The sequence below is a fragment of the Myotis davidii genome, unplaced genomic scaffold, assembly GCF_000327345.1.
Source record: "Myotis davidii unplaced genomic scaffold, ASM32734v1 scaffold94, whole genome shotgun sequence".
Taxonomy (NCBI): Eukaryota; Metazoa; Chordata; class Mammalia; order Chiroptera; family Vespertilionidae; genus Myotis; species Myotis davidii.
The window spans coordinates 435409-447649 of record NW_006285313.1 but is presented as its reverse complement, the minus strand read 5'-3'; the positions used below and the strand labels follow the sequence as shown (position 1 = coordinate 447649).

The window sequence follows — 12241 nt, the reverse complement described above, 5'->3', positions numbered from 1 at the left end:
CCATCTGTTTTGAATTACGCCTGGAAGGGAAATTGGGGTTTCTAAGAGGAACTCTATATTGTAGCGACAGCTCCAAGAGATAGTTGGTTCCTTATAACTCCGGAAACTGATGCTATGAAACGCTCTGCATTTTTCTGTCGCCTAATTAGCTACCATGGTGGTTCAGGCCTCGGGACGGGAGGTTTGCACTTGCTGTCTGTCTGCATCTGCCGGTGGCATTGAGTTTGCTAAAAGCTTTTCCCGGAGACCAGGAAGTTCAGCTCCTTGTGGTTGGAGCTAGTTTTGCTTGACACAGAAACTCAGTCTCTTGTCAGTGGCTCTGCATAAGGCAGCACTTAGGAGAAGGAAAGATTAGTCACCACGATAGCCAATAGGTCACGGGCCTCGTAGTGTTTGGTATAAAGATTTCCATTTGCGACTGGCTTCCCCTTAGCTCATTATGACCAGAGAAGATGCATATGCTTCTGGCACATGCTGGAACGCCAGAGGAGACCCCACGTCCTGGCTCCCATGGAGTTTGAAACCGAAGATGGTGCAGCGATAGGCATGCATCCACATGGGTGACACACAGTAACACACAGCGTTGTGTTAACTGAGCACCTGAATGGGCGGTGAAGGCCCAGAAACAGGCCCAGATTGAATATAGTTTGCAGGGACAAAGATGGGACTTGGGGAGGATTCCACAGAAAGTTGCGGGGAGAGATGTTAAAGGGTGGGGGGGAAATTTTTTCGATGCTCAACCACTGAGTCACGCTGGCCGGGCCAGCTCTTCTTTAATCAATCTGGGAAGGTTTCCAAATTGAGTGGAATTCCCCAAATGGGAAAAGAGATGGAGGGTAATAAGGGACAGCTCACCTGTAGTCTGCGTTGAAGGTAAAGTTGGGGCCAGTTTACAAAAGGGCTCTGAACAGGAGCTGGGCTTCAGTGAGGGGACAAGAAAGGGAGAGGATGGTGGCTTTGGGGCGAAGGTCATTAGAGGTCACATTTTGGATTTGGCCTGTACCTGGAGGAAAGACATGTGGAGCTTGTAAACATTGGGATGGCCATGGTGAGGGGAGGAGATGGGGTGGTGCCCCCCGAGGGCTGCGAAGAGGATCCCCGATGTTTCAGGCCACTGTCCAGGGGGGCTGCCCGCCAGCCAGCTATTACCTTCCAGCAGCTTTATTCTACTTACCAGTACTCTCCCTGGCCGTTACAATGATCTGAATATTTTTATTATACTCTTCTCATGTTTTATGAGGATAAATAGAAAAATAAATCTTGAAATTGATCACCACAGGGCTCAATCTAATTGAGATAAAGGTGGAAATCAATGGGCATGCTGAAATGGCAAATCTTTAGCCTCATTGGACTTCGGTCATTGCCCATTTTCGACTGTGAGAGAAAGAACATGTGGGTACAAAATGCCGAGAATACATCACCCGGAGATGAGCTGCGAATACGAGGTTAATTAGGGATTTTATAGTCCTCTAAAGCTTTATGGGCACAGAACGCCTCCTCCTATCCGGTAAGCGTCTCCTTCCATATGAGCACTTGTTTTCAGGAACCCATTACGTATGAAATTGGGTGACTTCCTACGGACTAGGCAAGGAATCCAGGAGCCAGCTTTAGGGCATTCGGAGCGGGGGTGGGGGTAGGGGTGGGGTGGGAGGCAGGGCTAGACACTGGAAACGAGGTGTTTACATAAATGGGGACGTTGGGCACCTCAGTGGCTGTGAGAAGTAAAGACTGAGCTAGAAGGGCTGAGAAATATTGGTTAGGACAGCTTTCGCGGAGGCTAGGAGCTCCGAGGAGGGCACAAGTAATGGTAGTCACAAGGGCTAACACTTTCAAGACTTCTGTGCCAAGCATTGTTCTCAGCCGGCGGTTCTCAAAGCGTGGTCCCCGGACCAGCATCTTCGGCCTCACCTGGGAACCTGTCGGAGGCGCAGATTCCCAGGCCCCGTTCCGAGGGACTCAGAAACGGTCACGATTCTGACATGCACTCCAGTCAGAGCCCTTCTCCAAGCAGCTTTCCCGTGCTACGTCGTTCACGCCTCCTGACAGCCCGCGGGGAAGATGTTGTTCGTGCCCGTTTGCAGATACTGCAACTGCAGCTCCGAGAAGGGAGGCGATCCAAGATTGTAAAACTAGTAAAAGGTAGAGCAAAGATCAAACCCAGCCACCTGGCTACGGATGAAAAGAATTTGGATTCTACTTTCAGTGTTGAAATGCCCTTAAGACAGCCCCTGAAAACTCCAGAGAAGAGAAATTTCAGTGGGTTTTTTTGTTTTGTTTTGTGTGTTTTTTAGCAGGGAAGGGAGAAGGGTGTTCAGCAAAACAGGCATGGACTGTTTTCCTGCTTCTTTGTAAAATGCGTTTTTCAAAAAAATCCCCATTCACCTCTTAGTAACCACTGACCCGGTGCCGAATGAAGAATTAGCGTTTGTGCCAGGTTTTTCATCTTCTGCGTGCCTCACCTGGGCCTTTCTCTCTGGCCTCATCACTCGCACACACACCCCTGAACTGATTTATTAGCGACTCTCTGGGCCCGGCGGGGTGAGCTGTGTTTATACGACTTTTCGTGGCTTATCTTGGAAGGATCAGGGTTCACAGGAAACACAGGCATCCTTGGAGGTGCTGGCTGCACTTTCAAAGCCACGGAGGGAAAAGGCAGAGGCGGCTGCGATTTCCATCACTGGCTGGGCGCCAGCCACAGGAACTTGCGTAGATTCGGGTGTCCCTGCAAACAACAGCCGGGGGTGGAATGGCTGGTTCCTACAGCTTCTCTGTAGGCAGAGTGACACACTGCTCGGCCCTCTGGGGTCGGCAAGGACGTCACCTTTGGGAATAGACTGCGCCTGGGAGCCAGGTAGTCACCGTGTTAGACATCAGCTGTGGACGGTGGAGACCTTTTTTTACCCGGTTGGATGGAAGCTGTGGGCAGGTCGGGGGAACCCAGTTACCTGGCTGGAGATTGCCCACCCAACTGCCCCCAGCGTCTGGGAACCTGAAATGGGTCTCTTCCACTTCACCCCATGGGCAAGAACTTAAGAAACTCCATTTGACAGGGCAGGAGGGTGTGAGGCTAACAGCACCAGCCCTTTTGCCAGATAGGCCTGGATTCCAGTCCTTGCTAGAGCACGTATTGGCTGTGTGACTGCAGGGAAGTCACTGAACCTCTCTGGGCCTCCGTTTTCTTAGAAGTAATCTAGGTGTAAACATGGTAACTTACTTCAGAAGGTTGACGAAGCTAGTAGGTGAGATGCCCTATGCAAAGTGCGTGGTACATAGAGGACAGTCAACACAGGGGGGCTCTTTGTACCTTAGTGGGTTTTTTTTTTATTATCATTGCTAAAGTATAAACCAGAGGAATATATTGGGGGGAAAACATGGGCATTGGCGTCAGACCAACTAGGGTGCAGATTCTAGTCTCACATGTGCTAGTTGCTTCCCAGAGTCTAGTTTCTTCATCTGCAAAATAGGGAACAGGATTGTGGCAAAGGTAAGTGAGATATGCATGAATAGGGTCTGCCACCGGGGCTGACAGGAGTAAGTACCAGTACACAGCTCTGTCATTCTTCCTGTCACTGCCATCACCACCGCTAAAGCATTAGACGCGAGGGAGGGCCAGCAGCCCTTGCATTTACAGAACTCCTACCGTGTGGAAAGTTCTTTCTTCCAGAAAGATACAGGCAGTAGCATCACTCTCCCTGCCCCCTAGCCTTGTTGGTTCCCCGGTGTCCTGAGTCCCTGTGGCCTGTTTGCGGAGGTGCCTGCTTGACCAGCCCCGCACTAGGGCCACCCACCCTCCCCCACCCTCGCGCGCGCGCACACACACACACACAAACACACACACATTAAATAAATAAAAAATATTTGAAAATTATAGTGCCTAACCTTTTTGTTGTCCTTGATTTCTGGGCATGGCTACTGAATCATCTTGGAACCACCCTCCCCTCTCTGCTGCCCTCCCTGCCTCCTCCCGCCCACCCTGTGTGATTACCCAGAAGGAGCTGGGTCTCCCCAAGCCCCTGGTGGTGGGATGGTTTGGGGTGCCTTTCCCCAGACATCTTTGTTGTTTGCCTTCTTCCTAGCTGAACCTCATTTTTGTGTGTGTGTGGGCAGCTCATTTTTTGATGCCTTAGAAAATAGATGTCAGCTGTTTTTCGTTCTGGGCTTGTCTGCCACTTCATTAAAGTGCTGTGTATTCCATGTCTGAGTTCAAGTAACAATGGCCCAGTTCCAAGTCCCCAGTCATTTCCTAGGTGGCTGCTACTTAATGCAACTGTTTCTTGGGTTGAAGCCTTTGGCTGGGGAAGGGGGGTGGCTGGTGCCTCGGGGCAGGGAATGGAAGGAGAAAAGTGGGCTCTTCTGCAGCCCCGTTGCCATCCAGCCCCAGCCTTGCTGCCTGCGGCAAACATCGCCCAGCCCCTCCAGAGCCCGGCATTTGTCAGGGGCTGGGAGCACTGGGAGGTGAGGCCTGGGGAGCACAGATGCTTAAAAGACGAACACGGTGCAGATTGCAGCCCAAGTCAAGTCCAGTTTTCTTTCCTTCTTTCTTCCTTTCTTTAGGCCTCGCAGCCTTAAGCCCCCCAGACGTCCAGTTGGCATGTCCTTGGGCATCATCACTTGCAGGGCCCAGTGCAAAATGAAAATGTGGCCGCTTCCGCTGGGCCCTGGATGGGTGACCCCAAGAGTTCGTCACCGCTGCACTCTGGGTACATAGATTAGGGGAGTCAAGAGGCCACTGTGGAGTCACCAGTACATGCATCAGGGCATTGCCTGCCCAGGTCAGGGAGGGCTCCACCAACCGGAACCTCCCCACCCCTCTTAGCCCCAGTGCCTGAGCCCCCCCCCGCTTCCCCCCCACACACACACACACAACACTGTCACATTTAGGGGCTGATGACAGTAATGGGGCAAGGTGGTGGCGACCCCCCTGGGCCAGGCTCCAGGAGGTGGGGAGCAGGAGCCTAAAACCCTTCTGTGGAGGTAGTAGGAGGCAGGTCCATGAGTGAGCTGAGGCCCCAAACCCCCGTGCCTGCTCCATTGCCCCATCAGACGTCACTTACAAAGCACAACGTCAAAGGTAAAAATATTAGGAGTGTAGATGGCGCCCTCACAGGTATGGGTCAGTGAATAGAGCGTCGGCCTATGGACTGAAGGGTCCCAGTTTTGATTCCGGTCAAGGGCATGTACCTTGGTTGCAGGCACATCCCCAGTGGGAGGTGTGCAGGAGGCAGCTGATCGATGTTTCTCTCATCGATGTTTCTAACTCTCTATTCCTCTCCCTTCCTCTTTGTAAAAAATCTATAAAATGTATTTTTAAAAAAATGAAGTGTAGGTGGCAACGGCAGAGCATTGAGCCCCAAGCGCAGGCCCTTAGGCATGCAGGACCCATTGGGGTCAGGTGACTACAGGTTCCCAGAAGAGAAAATGATTGGCTCAGTCTGAGACCAGGTGGGCAGGAACCAGGCCAGTCCACGAAGAGGGAAGATGGGGGTGCAGTCGAGGCGGTGAGCATGCACGATGGGGCTGACTCCACCACGTGGACAGCGGGGCTGGCGAGGCCGACCCAAAAGAGCCTTCTCTAGTGGCCTGTGCTCCAGCCGTAGGAGATGGAGACCCTACACTTATTCAACTGAGAAATAACAGCATCTGCCAACTCCCAGGAATCTGAGACTTTTCCAATGCGTTTGGAAGGTGCTTGAGCTCCCTGGAAGGCGGGCCCACCCAACTGTCATCAAAACCGCATTGACCATTGGATTTGACCATAGGACTGGGGAGGGGGAGCAAGACTAGATGTCTTTTTTTTTTTTAATATATATTTTATTGATTTTTTTCAGAGAGGAAGGGAGAGAGATAGAGAGCTAGAAACATCGATCAGCTGCCTCCTGCACATCTCCCACCGGGGATGTGCCCGCAACCAAGGCACATGCCCCTGACCGGAATCAAACCTGGGACCCTTCAGTCCGCAGGCCGACGCTCTATCCACTGAGCCAAACCGGTTTTGGCAAGACTAGATGTCTTTGAGGCGCCTTTTAACCCCAGTTCCAGAACTTCCATGCTGTGTGTTATGAGGATTTTAAAAAGAATGTTTTCCATTCTCTACAAGACACAAGCACCTTCTTTTCCTTTAAAAAAAAAAAAAAAACCCCGCCCGATGTCTTCTTGAAGGGGAAAGAAGTGGAAAGAAAGGAAGTAGAACCCAGGCCGTTTGTTAAAGTTTATTCCTTGGGCTACAATGTGATTTTTGTATCACACAGAGGAAATGTCAACAGACTCGAGGACGGTTTTACTGTCTAAGACTGGCACTCAGGGCTCTGCTTGCTTTCTGACCCGGAAGCTGCTGGCTTACCTTTCCTTGGCAGTTAGGGTTTCACCTCAATGACCTGTCCATCCCATCATGTTTTGTGAAGGAATTCTTTGTAAATCACTTTGATTTTAGGCTTTCATCTGCCATCTGGAAACTAGTGACCGGTTTTTAAAATGAGGCCGTTATCTTGTGAATTTTACGAGGACCTATGAAATGTGGGTTATGTTACAGTAGTCACAAATGTGACAGCACCTTTGAGAGAACATTTTAATGTTTTGGATGTAGGCTTATTTATTGTAGACTCCCGTTACTTCCCACTCCTGGTATGAAGATAGCTGGAATAAGAGAGCAATTCTTGTCATCACTACCCACCACTGATTACTAAGGACGTAAAATAGTGTGTGTGTGTGTGTGTGTGTGTAGCAATTATTATTATTATTTTAATATTTTTATTGATTTCAGAGGAAGAGAGTCTCATTAAAGTGCTGAAGCCTTCGGGCTGGGGAAGGGGTGGGGCTGGTGCCTCGGGAGAGAGAGACAGAAACATCAATGATGAGAGTGAATCATTGATCAGCTGCCTCCTGCACGCCCTACACCAGGGATCAAGCCTGCAACCTGGGCATGTGCCCTTGACTGGCATCGAACCTGGGACCCTTCAGTCCGCAGGCTGATGCTCTACCCACTGAGCCAACCCGGCTAGGGCATGATTATTCTTATCAGAACTTAATGATATTGCTGAGATGATGCCATTTTCCAGAGGAGGAACTCAAGACTCAGGGAAATTAAGTCCAAGACCACAGAGCTTGAATGTGGCCGAGCTGGGACTTGAACCCTTGGCCTGATTCACAGTTCTTTCCTCTCTGCCACCCGTGCCCTCATCATCTCTGTAACAGGGCTCTTTATAAAGGAGAGAACTAAGAAATGCATGAAGTTTTGTTACAGAATACTGGTCATCCTGGGCCCCCACCGCATAGCGTAGGCCTTGCATAACCTGGTAGTGAGGCGAGTGGAGAGGCGGCAGCTCACTCTTGCTCTCTGAGCTGCTGGGACTTGCGGAGAGGCTGCTCCGTAGCTTAGGGGACCAGCCATAGCTTTCTGAGGGAGGGCAGGGGTCCGGGCGGGAAGCCTTGCTGGAATGCAGCAAAGCAGAGTGGAGAGCACACAGCTCCTGGAGCCAGGCGGACCAGCGCCGTCTCCCGTGGGCAGGCCTCACTGTGCGCACCAGTAAAGTCAGGGGAATGGCACCAGTGGACAGGATGATCCAGAGGGTTGGAATTCGGTGAGATGAGGGGCCTGAGCCCTCTAACAGACCCAGAACGTTTAACTGGTTAGTTGCAGTTGCAAAGGGACTAGATCTTTCTCTCCCCACAACCTTCCCCCGCAGACACGCGACGGACACATCCTTCTGCTTATGATTTTGTGTGTAGTCTTTCATGCCAGCGTGAGAAACCTAAATTTATCTTTTTTAAAAACCTATTCTTTCTGCCTAATTTCCCATTGCCTCTCTTCTCTGAGTTTAGATGAAAGGCTGGAAGGACATTGGGTATCAGTGTCCGTCCATAGAATCCAGCCAGGCTCGCCGCATGCCGCCTCCGGGGTTGGAGGGATGGCCATGGTGGAGGTTGGGTTTGGCGCTTGTCTCACTCTGTTGCGATGGGCTGTCTTCTCCTGGAGCCTTGGCCTTCCGCGAGGACAAAAGGCTTCTTAGCCTTGGAGGCCCGGCGAGCTCGCAGCGCCCAGGAGGCTGGCAGGGGGAGAGGGCTGCCATGTGCAAAGGAGCTCAGCTCTCGTGTCCTTTGTTCTCTTTTGGCAGAACCAGCTTCTTGCGAAAGGACTGCTGTTTGTGGAGGAGAAGATTAAGCTGTGCGAAGGCAAGTATGGGGCTGCCCTTGCAGAGCGGGGCTCCCCGGACTCGGGCTTTGATGTTTGGGCGGCCGGGGCGCTTCTGTCCAAATGCGGCCGGCCCCACGCGAGGGATTCACCCCGGGCCGCTGCATTTCCATCTGAGTCAGCCTCTCGTGCCGCGGCAGCTGCCACTGCGCTTCGAAAAGGGAAGTGGAACCCGGAGGTCGCTTTGCAGACCTCGTGTAAGGGGGGTTTTCATGGGGTGTGTGCAGCGGTCCCCTGTGATGGGATGAGTTACACGGTAGGTCCGGTTATGCTGTTCTCTCTCGTCTGATCCAGGCTATTTCCTATTGGTCTCTGTCCTGTTTCTTGTCATAAGTGACCAGGGGCCTATCTGCTAGGGAAATGTTAGGCTAAGCAGACGGCCACTTCAGGGGGTCTTGTTTGATAGGCAAAGGAATGTTTTCTGGCTGTAAAAGATGGTTAGAGCCCATTGGACAAGACAGGATGGAATTGGAAGGTGGGTCCCAAGGCAAGAATCGCCAGCCCCTGGGACTAGCTCCACCTGGGACTACGTCAGCTCCCACCCGTGTGGATCCTGACCTCGGCTGCCCCTGCGTTCGTGGGTGACTGGTTGGCAAGTTTCTAGTTTCTCTGAGCCTTGGTTTTTAGTGTCCTTAACATGATAAAATGGGGATCAGGATGGTAGGGAGGATCAAGGGCATCACTGGTGCAGCACCATACCCAGCACACAGTAGGTACACAAACTGGTTCCTCCTTCTTTTGTTTGTCCTGCTCTAGCCTGAGTCCTCTGGCTGTAGGATAGACTTACTTCTAGACCCAGACTTACCAGGCATTAGGTCACCCCTTCTTTCTCCCATTCCCTGGGAAAGAGACTGGCGTCCAGGGAAGTGGCTCCCCGTCAGGCAAGGCAGGAAGAGAAATGTGAGGCTGGCAGGGCAGAGGGCGTTGTCTGGCACACAGTGAGTGCTCACCAGCCTGCGAAGATCAGAGATTAGACACTCGCCTCTCTCTGAGAGCTGCCTGAACCTGTGGCCTTGTTTCCCTTGCGTCCATCTATGCTGAGACTCCTCACGCTTACAAATACCCACCAACCCGAGGCCTTGCTTATAGTGACTGGCTCTGATGAGCACTTAGTGGGCCTTTTGCATTTTGGTGGCAGGCTAGGACACGTGTGTGGAAGGTGGCAGGCTAGGACACGTGAGAGGAAACAGAAGCATGGTCTCTGGGCACATTATTTGTCTGTAAGTCATTTGGGGAATTTTTACAAGCTCTTGCAAATATGGACAAATACCAGCTCTATGAAAAGGACGCTGAGCAAAACCAGAGATCTGAGTGCCCTTAAAAAGGAAAGGGGACCCTGGCCGGTGTGGCTCAGTGGATGGAACGGCGGACTGAAAGGTCCCAGGTTCGATTCTGGTCCAGGGCACATGCCTGGGTTGCAGGCTCGATCCCTAATGAGGGGCATGCAGGAGGCAGCCTGTTAGTACTTCTCTCTCATCATTGGTGTTTCTATCTCCCTCTCCCTTCCTTTCTAAAACCAATGAAAATATATTTTTTTAAAAAAGGAAAGGGGAATGTCTCTTGCCCAAGTGATGCTCAACAGATGCATCCAGAGTGAAGCCTCAGAATGGAGCTAGACGGGTGAGCAGGTCATCCGGGCTTCTGGGCCACGGCCCCAACGTGGGCCGGCGAGTTTGGAGCCCGGGTGGTCTCTCTGTGGCCCCCTGGTCCCGGGCCTGGGTGCCAGGGTACTCTCTGCACAGCGAGGGGGCCTGAGGGGAACCGTTAAGGGTTCCATCCCTTCAGCCAGAACGTCTCTGCTCTATGTTATGTATGACGGCTCCAAGCAGGATTTCGTTTGGGGAAGAGGACTGTCCTGCTCTGAAATAGAGTTTGGAAAGGACTGAGAGGACCCGCCCTGTCCCTGAACAGACTGCACTTTATTTTTTTAAATGGAGCTAGACGGGTGAGCAGGTCATCCGGGCATCTGGGCCGCAGCCCCAACGTGGGCCGGCAAGTTTGGGGCCCGGGTGGTCTCTCTGTGGCCCCCTGGTCCCAGGCCTGGGTGCCAGGATCCTCTCTGCACAGCGAAGGGGCCTGAGGGGAACCGTTAAGGGTTTCATCCCCTCAGCCAGAACGTCTCTGCTCTATGTTATGTATGACGGCTCCAAGCAGGATTTCGTTTGGGGAAGAGGACTGTCCTGCTATGAAATAGAGTTTGTAAAGGACTGAGAGGACCCTCCCTGTCCCTGAACAGACTGCACTTTATTTTTGTATTTTTTAAAAATATTTTATTAATTTTTTACAGAGAGGAAGGGAGAGGGAGAGAAAGTTAGAAACATCGATGAGAGAGAAGCATTGATCAGCTACCTCCTGCACACTCCCTACTGGGGATGTGCCCGCAACCAAGGCACATGCCCCTGACCGGAATCGAACCCGGGACCCCTGAGTCCGCAGGCCGACTCTCTATCCACTGAGCCAAACCGGTCAGGGCCAGACTGCACTTCATTGACCTTTTTGCTAATATACGTCCACACCGCCTCCTGGCCGCAGACAGGGCAGAGGCAGCTCCTGTCCGCGGGGCGTTCTGTGGAGGGATGTGCCACGTGACTCGCAGCCAGTCCCTTCTGATCTTTAGTGACCTTGACCTGAAAGACGTTTCCCGTACCTATCCTCCGGACCTCTGGTGATCTCCACTCTCACGGTGCATTAGAGGAGAGTTTTCTAAGAGAGTCATCTAGAACCTTCCATCCAGGGAGGACTTGGCAGGGAGCTAAGTCCTTGACGTGGGGGCTGTTTCTGGAGGTGACGCCACCTCCTTCCTTGAACTCTCGCTTCCCTGGGGCTACCCTGTGTCTGTCTGAGGTTGTTTTCTGAACACGTTCCAAAGCCTCCGTTCCTCTCTGGAGTCTGCAGCCAGCAATTAGGCCCAGGCTCCCGGGACAGGCGCCTTCCGGCTGCGGGGCTGAGGGATGGCCTCACGGTCCCACGAGCGTTCCATCTGGGAGGGGGTGGGAGGAGAAGGGGAGCAGACAGGCGCCGGCAGGTCCGCCATCGACCTGCAGGATTCACCTCCCTTCCTTCAGGGTAGGGGTGGGGCGCCTCTGCTTGTCCATGTACCGAAGGCTTAGCCTAGGGCAGTGATGGCGAACCTTTTGAGCCTTCCGGCTGCGGGGCTGAGGGATGGCCTCACGTGCCCACGAGCGTTCCATCTGGGTGGGGAAGGGGAGCAGACACGCTCCGGCAGGTCTGGCATCGACCTGCAGGATTTACCTTCCTTCCCTCAGGGCAGGGGGGCCTCTGCTTGTCCGAATACCGAAGGCTTAGCCTAAGGCAGTGATGGTGAACCTTTTGAGCTCCGCGTGTCAGCATTTTGAAAAACCCTAACTTAACTTTGGTGCCGTGTCACATATAGACATTTTTTGATATTTGCAACCATAGTAAAACAAAGACTTATATTTTTGATATTTATTTTATATATGTAAATGCCATTTAACAAAGAAAAATCAACCAAAAAAATGAGTTCGCATGTCATAGGTTCGCCACCACTGGCCTAAGGGCTGTCAGTGAGGAGCTGGAACAGCCTCTTCTCCTGGGAGGCACATTCATCTGGGTGTGGGGGTTCACCTTGGTTTTAGGTACCGGGCTGACTCGTTCCTGCAGAGAACTAGCATAGCCTGCATTTGAAAAGAGGATGCTGATGGACTGAGTCACACATGTATTGATTATCTTCTATCGACCAGGTTCTCTCCTAGGTGCTGGGGACACAGGGGTGCACAAAACCGTCCTAGGATTACAGGCCCTTGTGGCGCTCACGGCCTGGTAGTGGAGACAGATATTAATCCCATCATCACCAAATGTCAAACTGCAGCTAGGCTGGTACTAAGAATATCATGCCATTCATAGTAGGAGAATTTGACCACTTTCCTGTGGCCCAGGGCACAAGCCTGGGTTGCGGGCTCGATCCCTAGTGAGGGGCGTGCAGGAGGCAGCCTATCAGTGCTTCTCTCTCATCGTTGATGTTTCTATCTCCCTCTCTGAAATCAATAAAAATATATGTTGGAGCTGAAACTC

The 12241-nt window shown here is 52.1% G+C and overlaps 1 protein-coding gene across 1 annotated transcript in view; it reads left to right on the top strand.

Annotated features, from left to right (window-relative positions):
• PRR5L (proline rich 5 like) overlaps positions 1-12241 on the top strand; it is a 74753-nt gene that overhangs the window by 48556 nt on the left and 13956 nt on the right. The window contains exon 6 of the mRNA XM_015559012.1: positions 8112-8169. Within this exon, the coding sequence (XP_015414498.1) occupies positions 8112-8169 (58 nt within the window). The remainder of the gene's footprint in view (positions 1-8111; positions 8170-12241) is intronic.